Source organism: Carya illinoinensis, chromosome 14, assembly GCF_018687715.1.
Source record: "Carya illinoinensis cultivar Pawnee chromosome 14, C.illinoinensisPawnee_v1, whole genome shotgun sequence".
In the NCBI taxonomy this organism is placed as follows: Eukaryota; Viridiplantae; Streptophyta; class Magnoliopsida; order Fagales; family Juglandaceae; genus Carya; species Carya illinoinensis.
Genome location: NC_056765.1, coordinates 2,277,280 through 2,299,456, shown reverse-complemented (window position 1 = coordinate 2,299,456; position 22,177 = coordinate 2,277,280). Strand labels below are relative to the sequence as shown.

Genomic DNA, 22,177 nt, shown 5'->3' with positions numbered 1-22,177 from the left:
ATTTATTTTAAAATTTAAAAAATTAAGAAAAATTTAAATTATTTATTATATTTTTTATAAGAATTTAATAAAATTATAATGGTGAGATGAAAATTTAAAATTTAAAATAAAAATTTTCAAATGCCCAACTAAATGTAAAGCAAGATATATCCAAATAACATGAAACTCACGTGTTTTAAAAAAAGAAAAATGAAAATGGCTTAGGTCACATATGGTTGCCAGCTATTATTTTTTTTTATTTTTGTTTTTTTACTTAATAGTTAAGTAAATATTTTTTATTTATTTTTTAAAATTTTTTAATGAATTTAAAAATATAATGAAAAAATAAATAAAAAAGAGATAAAAATTAAACTTGTTTCTTCGGTGGAGCTTTCGGTGGACTCCTGTGGGAGTAGCACCGTCCAAAATGTTGTCGATCAATCTCTCTGTCCATAATTGGGGGAGTGTGGTTGGCCACCTTTGAAAACCAGTCCAATATATATAATATTCGACCATCCTATTAAATTAACTAGGTAATAATAATAATAATAATAATAATAATAATAATAATAATAATAGTAATAATCGAGACATGAAAAACACGTGACTAATTAAAGAATGCTACGTAAATCGTTTGAACCAAAAAAAAAGTTTAACGATAATGACATGACGCATTAATATGTCATATTGGGGTGACTTTACGGTTAAAAGTGGGTAAGACACGGACCACGTGGCTTTTTCTACCTTCTTTTTCTGTTCCTTTGTTTAAGGTATGCTATTGAAGTTGAAGTTGAAGTTGGATCGGTTCCGTTGGATCAAGATCATCATCCCTTGATGTAATAGTGAGAACGAATATGACCTTTTAATGTAAACTAAATAAAATTAGATTAGAAGCATGAAGCATAAATATAAACGAATATGGTCACAGCAGAAACCCAAATCCCTAGGGAGACTAGCACAGAAACCTATTAGGGCACTCGTGATGACTTTTGTAAAATGCATTTTCCTTTAAAATATAAAAAAATATTTTTAAAATGCTACTCTATTAGATTTTGTATTTTGAAAATATTATACATTAGTAATCCCTCTACATATAGAAGATCATGTTCATCAAATGTAAACATTTTTAATTACTTTCTCTTTCCTCATGTGATTTCCTATTTCCTTCTCACGTGTAAATATTTTTAAAAATATTTGAAATGAATAAAAAGAAATAAAAAGTATAATATTTAAATGATATGAAAAATAAATAAATAAGCTGATATATGATATATTATAAAAGTCAATATATAAAATAGAAAAAATGAATTTTTGTGATGTATTTTAAAAGATAAGACAGAAAAGCCATTGTAAGTGCACTTAGCACGGCCTCCTACTTAAATCACAAATTGATTCAAGGGGAATCAAACCTGTGACATGGAGCTCATGTACACAAATTCGCCTTTTATCACTTGGGCTACCCACAGGTGAGATTAGAAACATAAATACTAAAAAGACGGGGGGATCAAATTCAAAATGGAGTTGGTTATGTTAAAAGATTTAGGATCGAAAAATAACTAATTAGATCCTGCAAACTGGATAACTGCGAAAATACGGTAGCTAAGACGGGAAACATGAAACTAGGAAGCCAGAGAGAATCTGGATGTAGTATATAGCATATGCAGCTACTTTCAACGCAATACATGTTGATTTAAAAACAGCATCAATTGGCATAAGTTACCAAACTACATGGGAAAAAGAAAAAAGAAAAAGAGCCGCACCACCAAATCTGATCTAGTTCTAGCCAACTCAGGAATACAAGCAAGTGAATTTCAAAACATTAGTTTAAAGCATCAATGACAAGTTCACCAAGTAAACATTGCTCCCAAACACAGACGGGATCATATCCCGTCGGAATTCCTTGAACAAAATAAATCAGGCGGGTAGCCTAAATGACAATCCCATAAGCTCCCACTATCCATGTGTTCAAGGTATTGGATGCCGCCTCCTGCGTTTTCAAGTCGTTGATCAAACAGTAGACTTTTTGGTAGAATTAATCTTATAAACTGATAAATAGAATGCAACTATAATTAGGTCGCTTCCGCATTCGTTGATTCAGCCATACTTCTTTGCATTGAATCAAAATGGAAACAAACAGAGAAGCTGAGAAGTTCAAATGTAATATTTGAGCGCTGTACTATGACAATTAAATTAGGAGACCATATTACTGATAAGAGTTCTTGCATAGTAAGCAATTGAAAAAGAGAGAACATTGACATAACCAATCGATTCAAGAATGGCAGTAAATAAATCAATAGTTGAAATAATAATAAAAACACACCATCATATCAAATCTTTGACCATGAATTCATTGATGCAGAATCACCGAAGTGAAGATGTATTAAATTACCTCTTTGGACGACTTCGGTCTTCCTCATAGTCCATCACTCCACCAGGTTCAGAGTAGATCTCCTCATGCCCTCGGAAGTCAATGTCGGCCTGCTTACAGTTTGTAACTTCTGCCACAACGTAAGTAAGACACATCGACCAACATATCCCCAACAATCAAATAAGCCTCTAATCTGATAACATTGTGGCTATGGGAGATAAAAAGAAGCATATCATAAAACACAGGCAGTTTTACAAACCAGAGTCCAACTTTGATCGCCTAATGATATTTTCAAGGCAAATTTCTACCTCGTTCATAAACCCTAAAACCATGGGACTCCCTGATGTTTTGATTTGTGACGCCCCCCTTGGGCTTAGAAGAGGACCTAAAAATAAACAAAATAAAAACATAACATAACTACAATTGTATCCCTCAGTTATTATGGAATGGTACGGTTTTATTCCAATTCAATTTCAATATCCAAACAACTCTCTCTCAAAAAAAAAAGGAAGAACCCCACTTGGCCAAGTGATGTATGGCCAGTGCTTTAATCACAGATCAATTGCACCTCAAATGAGCATAGAGCTGTAAGCTAAATGAATATTTATTGTTTGATAGGCGAGTTAAATGGTATTTCTAAAAGAATTAAATGGAGAAATAAGGCAATTTCATTCCCATGGGATATCCTATCTTTAGCATTCAGATGTAAAGGTGCATCCCAGTGATAAGGTGGAGTTAGTGGTGCCAGGGAAGGTATGAGACGAGCATCTGAAAGTCTGGGCAATGGTCAAGATATCGAGATCCTATGCAAAGAATTGATGCTGGCAGGCTAGCTGTTGGCTAGGCATAGGGGAGTGTACTCTCTACGCTTCTGGACGTGAAGGACCATATATGCTTCCTTCAGAGTAGAGTGGATTTTTCAATTCGTGTTGAAAAGGAAAACTATGTAGTTGGGGTGGGCTTGGAGCAAGGGAATCTTAATATGGGCCCAAGTGTGAATGATATTGGCCTCACTCAAGAGATGGGCAAGTAGGTGGGATGCATCAAGTGGGCCGTCTCAAAGGGGGGCCCATCAAGAGATAAAGGGAAGCAGATAATGGGCTCAGGGCCTCAGGCCTAGGACCTGGGCTGATCCTTTGAGCCTTTCGAACCATCAACAGCTGGTGGGCTCATTATGGAGGAGACACGATCCTCCATATGCAGGTCCATCGTCAAGTGGGCACCCTTCATCGGCACCTGAAAGGGAGTCGATGGTGGAGGCAATGCCCGGTACGTCGTTGGAGAGGACAGTCCCGACCGCATTTGCTTCTTCTCACGAACCCATCACGACAGGGAGCAAAGAGAAGAGTGGTTGATTCTCATGGGAGAATCTCTGCCGACAAGCCAGCCTATGGTGGTTACCTCAAGCTCTGACAAGCGGGCTAACTGTGATCTTACAAAGGGTGGACAAAATGAACCGATGGAAGGCACATGGGGCGGGGAAATGGAAATTGTGATGGTTGATGGTGTTGAGGAAATTAATGTGGAAACTTCACAGTCGACAAATCCTAAGAAGTTAATGATCTGAAATGTAGATCTCCATCTACTGAAGAGGAGGCAGGTCTCTTGGTGGCATCGAAGTGGGCACTAGAGGAAGCGACAAAGATGTATGGGGAGCCGATTCCTTTGAAGTTTGTACCTCCTTCGCAAAACTCTATTTTGGACTGGGTTGTGAATAAGGTGCAAGATATACAGCACTGTATGGCCATTGATGTTAGAGGTTATGAAGAATAATTTATGGCTTTGTTAACTGCCAAGGGAGGGGGTCAATTTTACTTCCATGAAGCCGAAGATTTTATCAAAGAATGTCCAAGGGCTTAATTACATTAATAAGCGCTGCGATTGCTCCGAGAGTGGAAGGCAGATATTGTGTGTTTGCAGGAAACCAAGATGGAATTTATTTCACGAAGAATGGTCAGAAGCTTGTGGAGTTGTCCTTATGTAGATTGAGTCTTTCCGGCTTTGATAGGAGCATTAGGTGGAATACTAGTCGTCTAGGATAGAAGGGTGGTGACAAAAATTGTGGAGCACATTGGGGAGTTCATAGTGGCTATTTCTTTTCAAAATGTGGAGGATAACTTTAAATGGGCCTTTGTTGGTATATATGGGCTGACAGTGGACAGCAATAGAACCCTTCTTTGGGAGGAGTTGGCTAGGTTACACAGCTGGTAGGGCTTGCCGTGGTGCACTGGTGGGGATTTTAATGTTGTGTGTTTCCTCGGTGAAAGATCAAGAGACAACAGGTTGCGAGCAGCCATGGTGAATTTTTCAGACTATATTTTAAGCTGGGTTTGGTCGATCTTCCTCTTATGGGTGGTACCTTCACATGGTCCAATAATTAATCGTGGTTGAGATTAAACAAGTTTTTCATCTCCCCAAAATGGGAAATTCATTACCCAGAGGTATGTCAAAAAGGTTTGCCTTGCCTTTGTTCCAATCATTTCCCTATTTTGTTAGATTGCAGGGGAATTCAAGGAGGAAGAAGATACTTGAAATTTGAAAATATGTGGTTAAAGACGGAAGGTTTTGTGGAACAGGTTAGACAATGGTGGTCCTCCTACCAGATTCAAGGCACTCCTAGTTTCATTCTTGTAAGTAAGTTGAAAGCTCTGAAAAAAGATTTAAAACTTTGGAATGTGCAAGTTTTTTGGTGTAGGTAACCGTAAGAAGTCACTACTGGAGGAGCTACTTGGAAGGGCTCAGGTGAGTCAACCATCCTCAGCAAAAGATATAGTTCAGACGGCAGAATTGATCTAAGAACTAGAAAGGGTCACCCTATTGGAGGAGATTTCCTGGCAGCAGAAATCACAGGCTTTGTGGCTGAAAGAAGGGGATTGTAGTACTAAGTTTTTTCATAGAATGGCAAACTCTCATAGGTGATGCAATGCCATTGAGAGAAAACTTAAGAATGGCTATTTATAGCAAATGAAATGGATTACACACCACACATATTTACCAAGCTAATTAAATATCTACCACATCTTTCTAACTGAGTGGTCGCCATGTTACTTCTCAATTATCGTTTATAATGCAAGCTTGATAGGTAAGCAATGACATCAATGACTCAAATCGGTTGTGGGCTTTATTTGGGCTATGAACTTCTTTTGGGCTGGTGTTGTATATCTCAACACCAGCTCCCATTCTTTTCACCATGTGCGGATGATGACAAAATTTTTCGAAATTGTTGATACTCAAAACTTTTTGTGAACAAGTCTGCAATTTGATCATCCGTCTTAACTTGTCTCATCTCAGTTTCTTCTTGCAAAACCTTCTCTCTAATGAAGTGATAGTGTATTTCAACATGTTTAGTTCTTGCATAAAAGACTGGATTTTCTGCCAAGCGAACTGCAGACTGATTGTCAAACTGCATAATCTACTGATTGATGTAAATCATTTAACAGTTGTACCAGCCATGTACTCTCTTGAGCTTCCATTGCTGCTGCTCGGTACTCTGCTTTTGTGGTTGACAAAGATACTGCTGGCTGTCTCTTGCTACACCAAGAAATCGTTCCAAAACCAAGCTTAAACACGTACCCGGTAGTTGATCTCTTGGTGTCATGATCTCCTGCATATTCAACATCACAATAACAAACTAATTTGCAGTCTACGCCTTTTTTGTACTCTTTACATATCTTAATATTCGTCAAACTGCTTCCAGATGAGAATTCTTTGGATTTTGCATGTGCCGACTTATCACACCAATTGCATAAGAAATGCCAGGTCAAGTCAAGGTCAAGTAGATCAAACTACCTACCAACTGTCGATACATTGTTGCATCTTCCAAATCTTTTCCTTCATGTGCACACATCTTGGCATTTGGTTCCATTGGTGTCGAGATCGGCTTGCATTTGAGCATCCCGAACTTCTTCAACAAATCTTTGGAATATTTTTGCTGACACAGAAGTATTTCTTCTTGTGTGCGATGAACCTCTAAACCAAGAAATTGCTTGAGTTGTCCAAGTTCCTTCATTTGGAAACGAACTGATAAATTCTCCTTCGTTTGAAGAATTTCTTCCTCATCATCACCGGTTATGATTAAATCATCCATGTATACCAATATGATAGCTAACTTTCCTCCATTAACTTTGACAAACAAGCTAGAATCTGTAAAGTGCCTTTCGCAGCTTACACACATGCTCACGATCATATTGGTTCTGAAAACCCATTGGTTGAATCATGTAAATCTCCCAATCCAACTCCCCATGTAGAAATGCATTCTTCACATCCATCTGCCACAAGTTCCAATGTTGGCTGCAAGTGCAAGTAGGACTCGTACAGTCGTAAGCTTTGCCACTAGACTAAACGTTTCATCATAATCTAGTCCATATTGTTGAGAGAAACCTCAAGCCACCAATCGAGCCTTGTATCTTTCAATTGATCCATCTGGGCGATGCTTTAACTTGTAAACCCATTTGCAGGATATGGGATTCCATCTACTTTCAGTGGAGTAGTTAACATCATCATGCCACTATGTCTTGTTTGGTCTACAAGATGTGAAGGTGTATCATGACCTCAAAATCTTAGAAAAGCCAACGATGGAAGGACGGCGACTGGAGTCGATCTACGTGATGTTAGCAGAGTCTGCATATGTAGACAAGACAAGGAGAGTCTATATATGCATACGAAGATCCTGACGATCCAGGACCATGTGGTTGGTTATTTTGAGCAATTATTTACCAAACTTGAGGGGTGGAGGCCGAAGATTGATGGGCTAGTTTCTGAGTCCATTGAACAACAACATGTAACTTAGTTGCAGAGGCCTTTTGAGGAGGCTGAGGTTCATGAAGTGGTTAAAAAGATGGCAAAAGATGAAACACCAGGGCCTGATGGCTTTTCTATCGGCTTCTTCCAAACCTACCAGGAAGTGGTGAAGGAGGACCTAATGAAGGTATTTCATGAATTCTATTCGATGGGGACATTTGAGAAAAGCCTCAACGCCACTTTTATTGCACTAATTCCGAATAAGAATTGGGCGTCAAAGGTTAAGGACTACAGGCCCATTAGCCTTGTAAATAGGGTTTAGAGTAGTGTGTTGGGGCAGATCGTTACGAAATCGCAAAATGCATTTGTATAGGAGAGACAGATTCTGGTTTCAGTTCTTAAAATCACAAAATGCATTTGTACAAGGGCACTCCTACTTTGCTTTGAGGTAGGCTCGGGTTTGAAAGTGAATTTATCCAAGTCATAAATAGTCCCCGTTGGCAATGTTCGAAATATCAAGTCATTGCCTAACACTCTTGGTTGTAAGCTCTCTTCATTTCCCATGAATTATCTTGGGCTTCCTTTGGGGGCCAACTCTCGGGCTAAAACTATTTGGGATGTAGTGATTAAGAAGATTGAACGAAGGCTGGCAGGTTGGAAACGATCGTATTTATCAAAAGAGGGTAGGATTACTCTTATCAAAAGTATTCTCTCCAATCTACCTACTTTTTTATCATTGTTCCCAATCCCTGCAAGTGTGGCGGCACGCATTGAGAAACTGTATCGTGACTTCCTTTGGAGTAGTCTTAGGGATGAGTTCAAATTTCATTTGATAAAGTGGGGCATGATTTGCACCCCAATCTCTTATGGTGGCTTGAGAGTAAGAATCCTGAGATTGTTTAACCAGACTTTACTTGGGAAATGGCTCTGGCGATATAGTACCGAACCTGAAGCTCTATGGAAGTTGGTGATTTATTCAAGATACAGAGGCCTGTGGGAGGGAGGGAGAGGGGGGGTGCTCTAAAGAGATGAGAGGAACTTATGGTGTGGGTCTATGAAAGCATATCAGGCGAGTGTGGGGGGCCTTTGCTCGTCATACTAGACTTGTGATGGGCAATTGCTTAAGAATTAAGTTCTGGCATGACATATGGTGTGGCAATAGAGCTCTAAAGGACTTATACCCTGAAGTGTTCATGATTGCATGTGAGAAAGAAGCTTTAGTGGCCGAACTCATGGAAAGGGTTGGGGATGTACTCCAGTGGAATGTGAGCTTCACTAGGGCAGCCCAAGATTGGGAAGTTAGCAACTTTGAGAATTTCTTCTGGCTCTTATATTCCATGAAACCGAGTACTCAACAAGCTGATTCTCTCTGATGGACACCTACCAGGAAAGGTACATTTCCAGTTCTCATTCTATAAGGCCCCTCACACACTTGCTTTTGCCTGCATAGCGGCTTTGGGGAAGATTTTGACAACATATAACCTACGGAAACGTGGGGTGATTATGGCAAAATGGTGTTGTATGTGCAAACAAAGTGGAGAGATAGTGGACCATCTGCTACTACATTGCGATATTGCTAGAGCTCTAGTCGAAGCATTCAACAGGGTAGAACTAGCATGGGCCATGCCTGCTACAATGGCTAAGCTTTTGGCTTGTCGGGTTAATTTCGGCGGTATACCCCACAAATTTCAGCAGTGTGGAAAATGATTCCTATATGTCTTCTATGGTGCATTTGGAAGGAACGAAATGATAAGACATTTGAAGATAGGGAGCGTTCTATGGAGGAGATCAGATTATTATTTGTTAGAACTCTTTTTCTTTGGGACAAGCAGTAGATTTTAATGGCCTGGACTTTCATGAGTTCCTTTTCTCTTTCTTCCTCCTAGATAAGTGTTATCTCTTGTATACCCCCTATGTACTCGGGCTATGCCTATTCTTATTAATAATATTTTAATTGTTTACCTAAAAAAAAAAAAAAAGGCATTCAGATGTAATGCTAAATGACGGCAAAAAACAACTCAAAATATGAAACTAGATGCAACTGACCTTGAGTGAAAGGGACTTCTTGACTTCTTCCACCCTATCTTCAACCTCCTTCCGGTGCTTCTTGTCCAAATCACTCATACTATCAGCCCATTTAATCTTCTCTTGAATTGACAGGAGTAAATTATCTGATGTAGCCAACCTATCAACGTGTATAAATGAATTTTAGACCAAATACTTTTTATGATTAGTAGTAATATTAGACATAATACTGACATATATGAGAACAATTATCTTGTATAAAAACTTAGTAAATAATAAAGCTGGGCAAATGCTGTTTGAACCAGAAACATACCAGTTTGACAGCGTCTGTATCATGCTCCCGAGTTGACCAGGTCTCAGATCCCTCCCTGCTGCAAATTGAACCTGCAATACACAAATATAAACAAGTTTAAAAACAAATAAAGAAAAAAAAAGGAAAAAAATAGAAACTTAAAGAAAGACAATGGCAATGAGCTCAAACCTCAAAGCATCTTCGCAACTGATCCAGCTTCCCTCTGACTATGCCCTAATAGCAATAAATATCAATCCAACAATCAGCACATTCTCATCATGCCTTCTCTCCATCTTACCCAGTTATAGTTATTATGTCTGAACTACTTTAAGATATCATCTGTAAAATTACAAATGAAATTGATGCCAAGAATTGAACGACGATATCCTCAATGCTGTGTGGGAATTGGAGTTCTAATTGGGGGCATTATAGTTTACTCAAGTGAGATGGGATCATCCAAAAGAAGAAAATTTATTTAAATGAAATGGGATCACAAGAAGTTTGTGTTTGGTAAAAATTCCTTAATTGGTGAACTCATTAAAAAAAATTGGACCTACCAAATTATTATGCTTTCTGCATATTACTTTTCAAAATAGAGTTATGCCTTGTGCATATGCAAAAGAATTATGCCTTGTACTTGGGCTATGCCTTTTCTATTAATACAATTGCTTACTTATAAAAAAAAAAAAACAAAATCGTGTTAATATATATGACAAAAGGTACTGTTATTTGATTTATCAATTACTTTAGTAAAAAAATTGATGCAAAGAGCAAACTAGCATTAGAAAGGCACTAGGTGCAAAGCACAGGCTCCAGCGTAAATAAGTGAAAGAAAAGAGTAACCATCATAACGTGATTAGAGCAGTTGAACACCGTTCCTGGGCATTGAAAGTATGATATTATGCAAACAACATATAGTTACACTTCATCATGGAAACATAGCATACCTCGGAAAAAAAAATCTAAAATAAATAAAATAACTATAAACTGCAATTTTGGTGATATTAACTAACTACTGTAGTGATTATCATCCAACTCAATGTACAAATCTCTATAGAAATGAGAACCCAGTTTCCCCACCAGACGACCATGTTTGCACAGCAGTTAAGATCATGTCCCAATATCATAGGTCATTATAATGGAACAGCGACATGGAAATAGGAAGGAAGAATACCTACCGCATACATGCATTCATTGATTAGGAAATCTTCAAGTTCACGTACATTTGTGACATCTAACTCCTTCATTAGTTGATCGTAGGGTAGAACCTGAGAAAGAAATAAACACCTAGACTCAGATGAGAAGGCATGAGAGAAAGAAGACACCTAATACAACAAGAAGGGAACACCTCTGAATTATCATTACCTATATGGGTCTCCCCCATAATATATGTACGCAAGAGGCACACAGAAAACGTGTGCAATGCATCCAGAAGAAGTTAAACAGAAGGGGAAGTTGAAAATAAAGATTCCAGAATAATAAAAAAGAACAAGTAAATCAGAAATATCTCAATATCTAATCAGGGAATACGTACAAAATATTTGCTAAATCTGCCCAGGATTCAGGGCAATGAAGCCTTAAGTGACATGAATTTCTTGTGAATAAAAGAACAAACAAGTGATAAAATCTTACATAATAAGAAAGGGTGCTGCAACTCAAAACTCTCACCTTAACTTTGATTTAATACCATTCCAGCATTTAACCCAGAATTCATTTTTCTTGCAAAAAGGACCTTGGATCGAAAAATATCCCTATATATTACAGGAATCCTAGCCAAGCAACCTGTCTGAACTAGGTTGCAAGTTGACTTCCATTTCAGAAAATATTTAAGATGACTAAGGCCTTATTTGTTTACACAAATCATTTCATTTCATCTCATCTTATCTCATTATTACAACTTTCCCAAACTCCCAGACAAAATACAATAAATAATTCAACTTTTTCAAATCCCAAAACAAAAATAATATTAAGAAATTATATTCTAACAATATTTTATTTAACTTTCAACTTTCATCACATCTCATCTATGTAAACAAACAAGGCCTAAGATTGTTGGAAATCAAAAACATGGCACAGTAACCATTATCACTCAATCAGGCAGGTAAATTAGCCTGTTCAAAAATATATATTTTTAATAAATTAAAAGAATTTAGAAGTTGAGGATGAATACCTTGTTTGTCTCAGCCAGTGTTAGTACAGTAAGTTGTTTCAGTTTGAGGATTTGTTCAGGGACCAATTGCGGAAGATGGCCAGAGATACCTACAACAAATATTTCAACAAATTACGTCTTGCAGAAGCACAGCTCAGACGTAAAGCTTAAGGGCACTAAATTATTAAAACATTCATAGAACAAATATTACCATGATAATATCCGAGCTTTCATTAGTTTATTGCCATATCATTCACTATCTTGTTTCCCTTTGTTAAGGTAAACAGATGCAGACCCAGTGATTTCACAAGACATACATACTCCTCAGTGTTCTGAGAGTTCGTATAGCTTAAGGTGAAAGGCAGTATCTTGTAGTTTAAACATTCTAGCCAGCATCTGGCTCGTATGTGGGGCAAAAGGTAGGAACAAAAACTAATAGATCACAAGGGCTGGCACACGTCATCAAACATATCAATTTTGTTTCTTGAGATTACATATCATCCTCTTCAGCTCTTAAGTCAGCTAATTATTTCTTATATAAAATTATTGGGAGACTAACAAGCATTCACATCTGCAATAAATCTTCACATTTATCTCATATTTCAAAAATATGGATATGCCAAATATAGATTTGACCCGAAAATGAACATTCGAACCTCTTTTTTCCAGAAACTCTGAGGAAAAAAGACAATAGACCAAATGTCCCAACTAAGAGCAAAAAAAACTTTTTTTATTGGCACCGAATGTCTGGGAACAGTGTCCCAACTAATCCCGGGGGTGCACATGCCCCCGGCAAGGAGTTTCCCGCAAGTGCACCTCAGGATAATTCAATGGAAAAATCCCTAGTCCGATGGCCCTTAGAAATTATTTGCACCCAAAGGGATTTGAACCTTAGACCTGGGGAGCATAACCCCAAATCCAAGGCCTTCACCACTTGAGTCACACCTAGGGGTTAATTAAGGGCAAAAACTCACTGAAATTATTATAGTTGCAACATAAAAAAGAAAACTGAAAAGCAACAAAAGTAAGGACATTTTTTTAACATTTTACAGGCCACTTCTCAAAACCAGGAAGTGAGGCACTTTATTCACCTTTCCTTCATGAAATCTGACAGGGAAAAAAAAGGAGAGTTTGTTCGCTTCTCTTTTTCTTTCTTTTAATGCCCCTGCATTTTACACGCTCCCTAAAGTTGTCACGTACCATGACTTTCAAGAATACCATGTATGCGGCATGTGACCCATCCACATTGACAATGTTCAACTAATGAATTCTACCATGTACATATAACCCCCTGTCCCCATCGATACAAGTACCAATAAACCTGCCTAATGTCCCCCTACACCCCATATTACTAGTCCATCTCTGTAAACTTATCTTTTAAAGAGATAGTCATTTAATGCTGTCTCTTGTACAGAAAGAAAAAACAACTTGTCATAGTTATCGTTAGAAGGTTACGTCAGTCTTACAATCATATCATAATTTAATGAAAGTTGTTATGAGTCAAACCAACAATTAGGGAGCAATAAAAAGGAATGCAAATACTAAAATAAGCAAGATTTAATATGCTTACGTTTGTAATCACTCCAGGTGCCATGAGCAAACAAACGAAGCACGTCAAGGTATACAGAATTGGTCGTTCCTTCAACCTATACACGTTTATAGTTAAAATCCAGAAATGAATTTACTTCATACTGAATAACCCGATGCCTCGAGGCCTCAACCCAACAATATCAAGAAAAGGGAAAACTACAATTGCAAGCAATAATAAAGAATAAAACGTTTCCAACAACACAAGAGTGATGAAATGAAATCAAATGGAACATCCAAAAAACAACAAAGGAAGAATCCCATCATTCAACATGTTGAAAAAAAAAAAAAAAAATCCAACGAGAACAGATCAGTATGACCATTATTAATCTACACTATCTACTTACAACTTCTTGACAATGGTTCATTACATAGAGCGAAAGATATAGCAGAAATGTCATTTACCATCATAACAGTTCAGAATCCTCTGTTTTATTCTTTTTTTGAGCAAGGGAATAACATCAACAATATTCGGCACTCTTGCATAAAAATAAGAACAAAGCCATCAAATTCACATAAATTCATCAATTATACCGCTAACGAACCCGAGAGAAATAATCAAAAGAGAATGCCAGATCTAACATAAACAAGGTCTTACAAAAAAAAAATGAAAAAAGGGAAAAAAGTGACGCAACAAAAGGTAGTCAAACATTAATCGGCATCAAATGAACCTTTATTTTCTAGTTTTTGCCTCAACACCAATTCTCACGGAAACCTACCCGTGAAAAACTCCATCATAACAAAAAGAAAATACAAGCTAAAAGAAGATTAAATCAACAAATAACAGGTCATTGCTATGTATCGATCCACGAAGAATAAATATCGGTATCAATTAAAGAAAAAAGAAGAGCACCTGTTTTTTTCCAAAAATCAAGTAACTAAAAACGATTATTAATCTCTTTCCATAGTTTACTCGGCAACCAAACAGAGCAGAGAGCGGAACACGAACCTGGAGGACGGAGGGAACGGTGAGAATCTCGGAGAAGGCAAAGAGGTAAGGGTGCGAGGTGGCCTCGGCAACGAGAGGCCCAAGGGCCGAGCCCTGGAGAGCCGACGCTTGGTTTACAAAGTGGTCTATGAGGTCCGCTTGCTTTTCCTCTATGTCCATGTTTTTTTTGCTTTTCGTTTACCGCAAACAAGAAAAATAAAAAACAGATTAAATTCTACAAAACTGAAATCACACGGCTATGAAAAGCGTGTCTGTGAGAAATGTGAGCGAGAGACTAGGGTTTATCAGGGTTCGAAGTTTGTGAGGTGGATGTGGATTATGGTTCGAGGGATCTGTGCAGACTACACTACGTACTGTACCACTCTGCTACGCAGAGTTCGTATCCGGAGAGTCTCAGGGACGAGTCACGACATGAGGTTTGTCCCTTGCCACTCTTCTTTGGGCTGGTTTTAATTAACTATTTTTGTTTTTTTTTTTTAAGTTTTAGAAAGAAAAAAGTTAAAAGAATTTTTTTTCTAAAGGAAGGCTAATCCAATTTTATTGATTAATTAGACCTGTGCATATGGCCCGCCAATACAAGCACCAATCCAAGCGGCCCGAGTTGCCGGACTGACCGACCCGGCATATACCGAGTTATTAAATAGGAAAAATATAATTACAAGTATAATTTTATATTAATCTGTATATTAATATAATGTGATTGATCAAAAAATAGATTTTATTAAAAATAGTATTAATTTAAATTTAAATAGTATTAATTTAAATTTTAAGTGTGAATGAATCGGTATTAATATACAGATTAATACATAACTGTACTTGTATATAGTAAAACTCTATTAAATAATCGGTTCCCTAATCCAATAAAATGATGGGTTGGAATTTTAATTTTAAACCGACCGAATTATTTCTTACCTCAACTTCAGTTCTCCCAAACCCTAGTAGACTTCAATTCCCATCTGTTTCAGTCCCAACTCTGAGTCAGTAGTCGTGGTGCTAGTCGGTCTCGTAAGTAGATGGGAGGAACTTCGAAAATTGGTGAGTCTTTGTCTTCTTTTTCTTATTAATAATCTTTCTCAAGAGAGAGCAAAATCTAGAATTGGGAAATAGAGACGAGAAATATAATAGGCGGCCACCAAGAAAAAGGCCTGCAACTTGAGTTCCATGGGTTGTTCAAGTAGGCGAGAGGAACAATATCGGATACAAGAAGGGGCTTGGCATACCCATGATGTGTGGGACGAAGTGAGTGCAGGCAATTTTTTCTATTGATCTCCTTTGTTCTAGGTGATCTTTAGTAACTCCCGAACTTTGTATTTTTTCAACTCTAATTTTTATTATCTGCATTACAGAGTACTATGGAAAAACGAAGCTTGTTTCTTTGTTTGGGTTTTAACCACATTTGGCTTTTTACTCACGTGAATTGAATAATTCGTAAATGGGTTCTCTTGGGAAGAATGATGATGAAATTAAACCGATCAAAGCCAAATGTCAATACTCCTGATATCCAGACCCAGGTACTTGACAGTCCATTTTCTGCTACTGGTTTTTAATCTCAATTTTTGTTACTTGTGTAAGGGTGAGTTTTGCTCTATTTTCTCTGCTACCTCATTTGTCTTGGTCTTCTTTGGTGGTAGAAATGGGAAGAAAAATTGTGAAGAAAAAAAAAATAAGTGTGGGGAGAGATAAAGATGGTTTCATGGATTCGGTGGCTTTTAAGATCCAGCCCGACTCGAATGGTCCGATTCGGATTGGCACATTGCTATTCATGGTACTAGGTCAGGTCAGATCCAAAACCCAATTGGGACAAGTTGGGTTGTAGCCCTATGATTAATACTTATTTATGGAGAGCAATGTTACAAATAATTGTGAAGTGTATAAATATCGTGCAGTCATTTTAAAAAAAAATGATATTCATTGTTAAAAAATTAGTTTTTTTCTATATATATTTCGTATTTATTTACTTTTTTCAAACTGATTATAGGACACTTATACACTCACTATTGTAATTATCATTTTTTAAAATAAACAAATATGATTATTAGTGAACAATACAGAGATTTTTGCCACATTCGAGGAACTTCTCCGGTGATTGTATCAAAACTAGTAAAAATTATTTAATATATTTCACTTTCAAACCAATCATTTAATTTCATAACAACAAATATTAAAAGAAGGTTGAATATTGTGGTATTTATAATTTTAAATAAATTTAAATAGATATTGTGGTATATATAATTTTTTTAATAATAATAATATTAAATTTTAAAATCCAATAAAGGTCAAGAACTAAAAAAAATTAACAAAAATAAATAAACATTCTAAAGAACATGAGTAATATATTTTTTCCTAATTCTCCGATCATACTTAGTGATATGATACATTTTAAATGAATATTATTTAAATAGTTGATAGAAGAAACTATTTCAAGTACGACACATCAAATTATCAATGTATGATGGGGAGTATAAATGATTGAGCTAAAGAGTATTCTTGCTAAAAAAAATGTATAACCTAAATTATGTGTAATATTTTTTATTAAAAAAACCGGCACTTGTTGGTTATCAAAAGAATAATGTTACATACAGTCATGTAGTGTACAAATGTCATACAGTTATTTTAAAAAAAATGGTGTCTACTAGTAAAAAAATTCATATAAATCTTATATTTATTCATTCTTTTAAGTGATTGTGTTGCCCAGATGACTAACACAAGAGGGGGGTGAATTGAGTTGTATTAAAAAAATAACAATTATAAATCAAATATATAATATAAAATATAAATAAAATATGAAATAACAATAAATATAAAGAGTAAGGGTAAGAGAGAAGCAAACTCAGTATGTTAACGAGGTTCGGCCTCACTGCCTACGTCCTCGCCTCAAGCTACCCCTTGAGGATTCCCAAATTCACAATTCAGCCTCCTTCAGGTGGAGATAAAAACCTATTACACCTTTGAACAACACCGCTACAAAGGATCCGTGTAGAACACCCTCTACATTTGCAATCACCTTACACGTGGTGATTCAACTATTCCCTTGTAGAATACTTTCTACATGCACAAGGGTTATACACACCCTTTTTCTGATACAAAAGCTGATAGTGGGTATGTTATCAGAAAACACTCCTCAATGAGTGAAATAAGAACAATACAGCGCAAACTATATCTCTCAAAATGAACAAGGATTAATGCTCAATGCTTAGAGAAGAGAGAATGAAAGTTTTGAATAAATATTGTATGCTCTTGGTGTTGTAAATGTGAAGCTCTCAAATGATCTATTTATAGGCATATGAGACTTCATATTCAAATTTAAAAAGATTCACATGTCAAAGACAACATCATTCACTTTTTCAAAAAATTCAAATAAAATCTTTTACTTTTGGTATATGACAAGATGAGCACACTTTCCTTTTCAAAAAATTCAAACCTAATCTTTTACTTTTTGCATATGACAAAATGAGCACACATTACTTTTTAAATTTTTCAAACAAAATCATCTACCTTTTGTATAAGTCTAAAAAAGTATCAATCACTTTTGAAAATATTCAAATAAAACATGCACATGTGAAAGATGACAATCAATCATCTTTAATATTTTCAAAGTTCAACCCTTTAATCAAGGCATGCACATGCAAAAGATGACAATCAATCATCTTTCAAAAATTTCAAATTTAATTTTAAAAAATGTTCATGCACATGTGGAAAATATATTTTAATGTTTTATGATAAAATATTAATTTTGAGCATTAATCCTAATCTCGAATTTTAAGAGATTTACAACATTACTCTATGACTTTAATGTGAACTTGTTTCCTTCTTGCTCATGCTTGGTTCTTTGATGTATTTGATTCTATTGTGTGAACAACTTGAGTTTGAAACTCCTTTATTCTTTGAATTCATTTGTTATCATCAAAATCCATGTGTAGATTTATAATCACATGAAATTTGAAACATTGGGTTCAACAATCTCCCCCTTTTTGATGATGACAAATACTTGATAGAACTTGAAACCTGTATTAATACTTAAACTCCTCCTGAAAATATGCGTTAGTTTTTCAAGCAAAAGTATAAATATAATTCCAAGCATATATAACAAGTTTAGCAATTTAAACAACGTTAATGTTTTAGTCTAAAACTTCTCCCCCTTTTGTCATCATTAAAAAGGATCGGCAGCAAGTAAATGGACCTGAAGAAAACGGTGCGTTAGTAGACACTGTAGATAGTTAAAATAAATAAATAAATTTCATCCGTCCGTGACCCGACAAGTGCAGCTGGAGATTTGAAAAAATTGCCTGATGTTGTTGACAAACGAGATTGAAGGCTCCGAGTTTCTAAAACATGTCATTTTCACCGATCAGGAAAAAAATACACTGTTCTTTGACTTGGATGATAGCTTGTCTTATTCTTTATGCTATTTCTATAAAATCAGTCATGAAGTTCATCCAATCCGCATCAAGTTTTCTTCTCATCTCTATAACTCATCTGCATTCCTTCAACATTCTCGTTTTAAGCCTTCTATTCTTTTCTCAATGGCTTATTCTTCTAACATTTCTCTAGATCCATCCATGAGGCATTTTGCATCTCAACCTCATGTTCTTTCTGCAGCTACCATTGGTGCCATGTTGCAGCAAGAAAATAATAATCTGACTAATAAGTTAGATTATGATGCTATTTATGACTTTGGTGAGTCTTGGGAATCTCTACTCTTCCTCTATTGTTGTTTTTTCTCAGCGGCTACAAGCCAAAAATCACGAAATTGAAAAGCTCAAAGAACAAATTTTTGTACTTCAACAAATTATTCAAGAGTCTCACACAAGGGAAGGAATCATTCGGCAGAAAAATAAACAGTTGAAATCTTTATTAGATTCTTCATTCCGCTTGCCGGTTCCCATGGATAAGAATGACATGATATTGTATTAAGAGAATGAGCGCCTCAAACATGAGGCTAAGAATCTCAAGTTTATGTAAAAGTATTTAAAAAATCTATCTCTATTTTTATTGACTCTGGTCTATCTTTTAAGAGATATTCATAGCATGCATCATACCTATTTCTCTTCTGATCATACATAATCTATCTTCTGGTAAAGATTTCGTGAAAATATATGCTAACTGATCGTGTGTGTTTGTGAACTCTAATATTATATCGCCTTTTTGCACATGATATCGAAGAAAATGATACCTTATTTCAATATGCTTAGTTCTAGAATATTGTATTGGGTTCTTTGAAAGATTTATAGCACTTGTATTATCACATTTGATTGGAATGTGATTATACATGAGTTTAAAATCTTCAAGTTGTTGCTTCATGTAGAGAACTTGAGCACAACAACTACCCGCAGCAACATATTCTGCCTCAGCAGTAGATAGTGCAACAGAATTTTTTTTTTTACTAAACCAGGAAACTAGTGCATGACCTAAGAAATGACATGTTCCACTAGTGCTTTTTCGATCTATTTTACAGCCAGCATAATCTGCATCTGTGTAACTGATTAGATCGAAAGATGTGTGCTTAGGGTACCATAACCCTAGGTTAATTGTACCACTAAGATATCTAAAAATGCGATTAACTGCAATTAAATGTAATTCTTTTGGAAATGTTGAAAGCGTGCACATAAACACACACTAAACATAATATCTGGTCTACTGGTTGTTAAATATAATAAGCTACCAATTATACCTCGATATATCTTCGAGTCAACTGGCTTACCGGATTCATCTTTATCAAGTTTAGTTAATGGGCTCATTGGTGTTCCAATTTCCTTAGCATTTTCCATCTCAAACTTCTTCAGTAATTTCTTAATATATTTTGATTGATTGATGAATGTCCCACTTTTTACTTCCTTAATTTGTAATCCGAGAAAGAATGTAAGTTCTTCCATCATGCTCATATCAAATTCTTCCTGCATAGTCTTAACAAAAACTTGACACATATTTTCATTAGTAGCACCAAATATTATATCATCAACATAAATTTTAATCAAAAGAATATCATCATTTTCATATTTAATGAAAAGAGTTGTGTCGATTTTTTCTCTTGAAAAACATTTTTCAATCAAGAAACCACTGAGTCTCTCGTACCAAGCTCTAGGAGCTTGTTTAAGTCCATATAGTGCTTTTGTGAGTTTGAAAACATAATTTGGGGAAATATGATTTTCAAAACCTGGAGGTTGCTCAACATATACTTCTTCATTTATAAAACCATTTAAGAAAGCACTTTTAACATCCATTTGAAAAAATTTGAAATCTTTATAACAAGCATATGCAAGTAGCATTCGAATAGCTTCTAATCTTGCGACAGGTGCATATGTCTCATCATAATCGATTCCTTCTTCTTGATTAAAACCTTGGACTACAAGTCGAGCCTTATTTCTAGTAATGACTCCGGACTCATCTTTCTTGTTTTTAAAAACCCATTTTGTTCCAAGAATAGTATAATTTTTGGGTCTAGGAACAAGTGTCCAAATATCATTTCTTTCAAATTGATTCAACTCTTCTTGTATGTTAGAATCCAAGATTCATCAAGAAGTGCGTCATCAATATTTTTGAAATTTGAGATAGAAAAGCAATATAATTGTAAATATTTCTAAGAGATGATCGAGTACATACACTTTGTGAAGGTTCTCCCAAAATTTGTTCCACTGGATGATCTTTCACAAATTTCCACTGTTTGGTTGCATCTTGTATTAAATTTTGATGATTTTTCCTTATAGCTCCATGTTGAACTTTCTCTATTGTTTTCTCTTTATTGAGATTGAGATTTTCTGTGTTATTTATACCTCATGTTTCTTCATCAATAGATTTCTTGGAGAGTGGAGAATTAGATTCATCAAATACTATATGCATAGATTCTTGTACAGTCAAAGTCTTTTTATTGAATACTCTATAAGCTTTACTATTAGTAGAATACCCGAGAAAGATACCTTCATCAGATTTTCATCAAACTTGCCTAAATTATCCCTGTCATTCAAAATAAAACATTTGTATCCAAATACATGAAAGTAACCAATGTTGGGCTTTTTCTCATTCCAAAGCTCATAGGGGGTTTTATCTAACTTAGACCTTAGCATAACTCTATTTATAACATAACATGCAGTACTTACCGCTTCGGCCCAAAAATAACTAGGCAAGTTGTTCTCATTGAGTATTGTTCTTGCCATCTCTTGAAGAGATCTATTTTTCCTCTCTACTACCCCATTTTGTTAAGGAGTTAGAGGAGCAGAAAAATTATGCACAAAACCGTTTTCATCACAAAATGTTTCAATATTTTTATTAACAAATTCTTTTCCCCTATCATTTCGGATACTTGAAATAGTATAGCCCTTTTCATTTTGAATTCTCTTGCATAACTTGGTAAAAGCATTATGTGTCTCATCTTTATGAGCAAGAAAGATGACCCAAGTATATCTAGAGAAATCATCAACAATAACAAATGCATAATATTTTCCTCCTAGACTTGCAACTCTATTTGGTCCAAAAAGATCCATGTGTATCAGTTGCAATGGTCTAGTAGTGGAAATATGTTTCTTAGTTTTAAAAAAAGTTTTTGTTTGTTTACCAAATTGACATGCATCACAAATTTTGTCTTTAAGAAAATTTGTTTTTGGTAAACCTCTCACAAGATCATTTTTTGAAAGTTTGGAAATAAGTTCCATATTGGCATGATCTAATCTTCTATGCCATAGCCAACTAGTTTCATTTTGAACTGAAAAGCAAATAGCATCTTGTGAGGTAATTTCTTCAAAATCGATTGTCTAAACATTATTGTTTCTAAAAGCAATAAAACAAATATTACAATCATGATCATTCAAAATAATGCATTTATCCATTTTGAAAGTAACTGTAAATCCTTTATCACATAATTGACTTATGCTCAAAAGATTATGTTTTAAACCTTCAACAAGTAGAACATTTTCAATTATGAGAGAAGATTCATTACCAATTTTACCTATTCCCACGATCTTCTCTTTCGAGTTGTCTCCAAATGTTACGAGTCCTTCTTCTTTAGATCTAAGATCAAAAAACTTAGTCTTGTCTCCCGTCATGTGTCTTGAACATCCACTATCTAAAAACCACTTATTTTTACTTGTGGATGAC

General features: G+C 35.6%; 1 protein-coding gene across 4 annotated transcripts; it reads right to left on the bottom strand.

Moving 5' to 3' along the window:
- Positions 1 to 1,599: 1,599 nt before the first annotated feature.
- On the bottom strand, positions 1,600 to 14,524 carry LOC122294230 (COP9 signalosome complex subunit 7-like). 4 transcript variants are annotated; one of them, XM_043102811.1, is made up of 9 exons: positions 14,090 to 14,524; positions 13,124 to 13,199; positions 11,575 to 11,663; positions 10,583 to 10,672; positions 9,594 to 9,638; positions 9,426 to 9,496; positions 9,134 to 9,272; positions 2,369 to 2,474; positions 1,600 to 1,966 (listed from the first exon to the last, which is right to left on the bottom strand). In XM_043102811.1, the coding sequence occupies exons 1-8, from the start codon at positions 14,246 to 14,248 to the stop codon at positions 2,403 to 2,405; spliced, it is 741 nt and encodes a 246-aa protein (XP_042958745.1). In that variant the 5' UTR covers positions 14,249 to 14,524; the 3' UTR covers positions 1,600 to 1,966; positions 2,369 to 2,402. The 4 variants fall into 4 exon arrangements, with proteins under 4 accessions (XP_042958745.1, XP_042958743.1, XP_042958744.1 ...); XM_043102809.1 differs by having other exon boundaries at positions 2,369 to 2,457; XM_043102810.1 differs by having other exon boundaries at positions 2,369 to 2,477; positions 14,090 to 14,523.
- Between the last annotated feature and the right edge of the window lie 7,653 nt (positions 14,525 to 22,177).

Coding starts and splice junctions, on each gene's coding strand:
- LOC122294230 (XM_043102809.1), bottom strand. CDS start 14,248: ATGGACATAGAGGAAAAGCAAGCGGACCTCATAGACCACTTTGTAAAC. Junction 9,639..10,582: donor TCAATGAATGCATGTATGCG/GTAGGTATTCTT, acceptor TATTGCTATTAG/GGCATAGTCAGAGGGAAGCT. Junction 1,967..2,368: donor GACCGAAGTCGTCCAAAGAG/GTAATTTAATAC, acceptor TTGAAAACGCAG/GAGGCGGCATCCAATACCTT.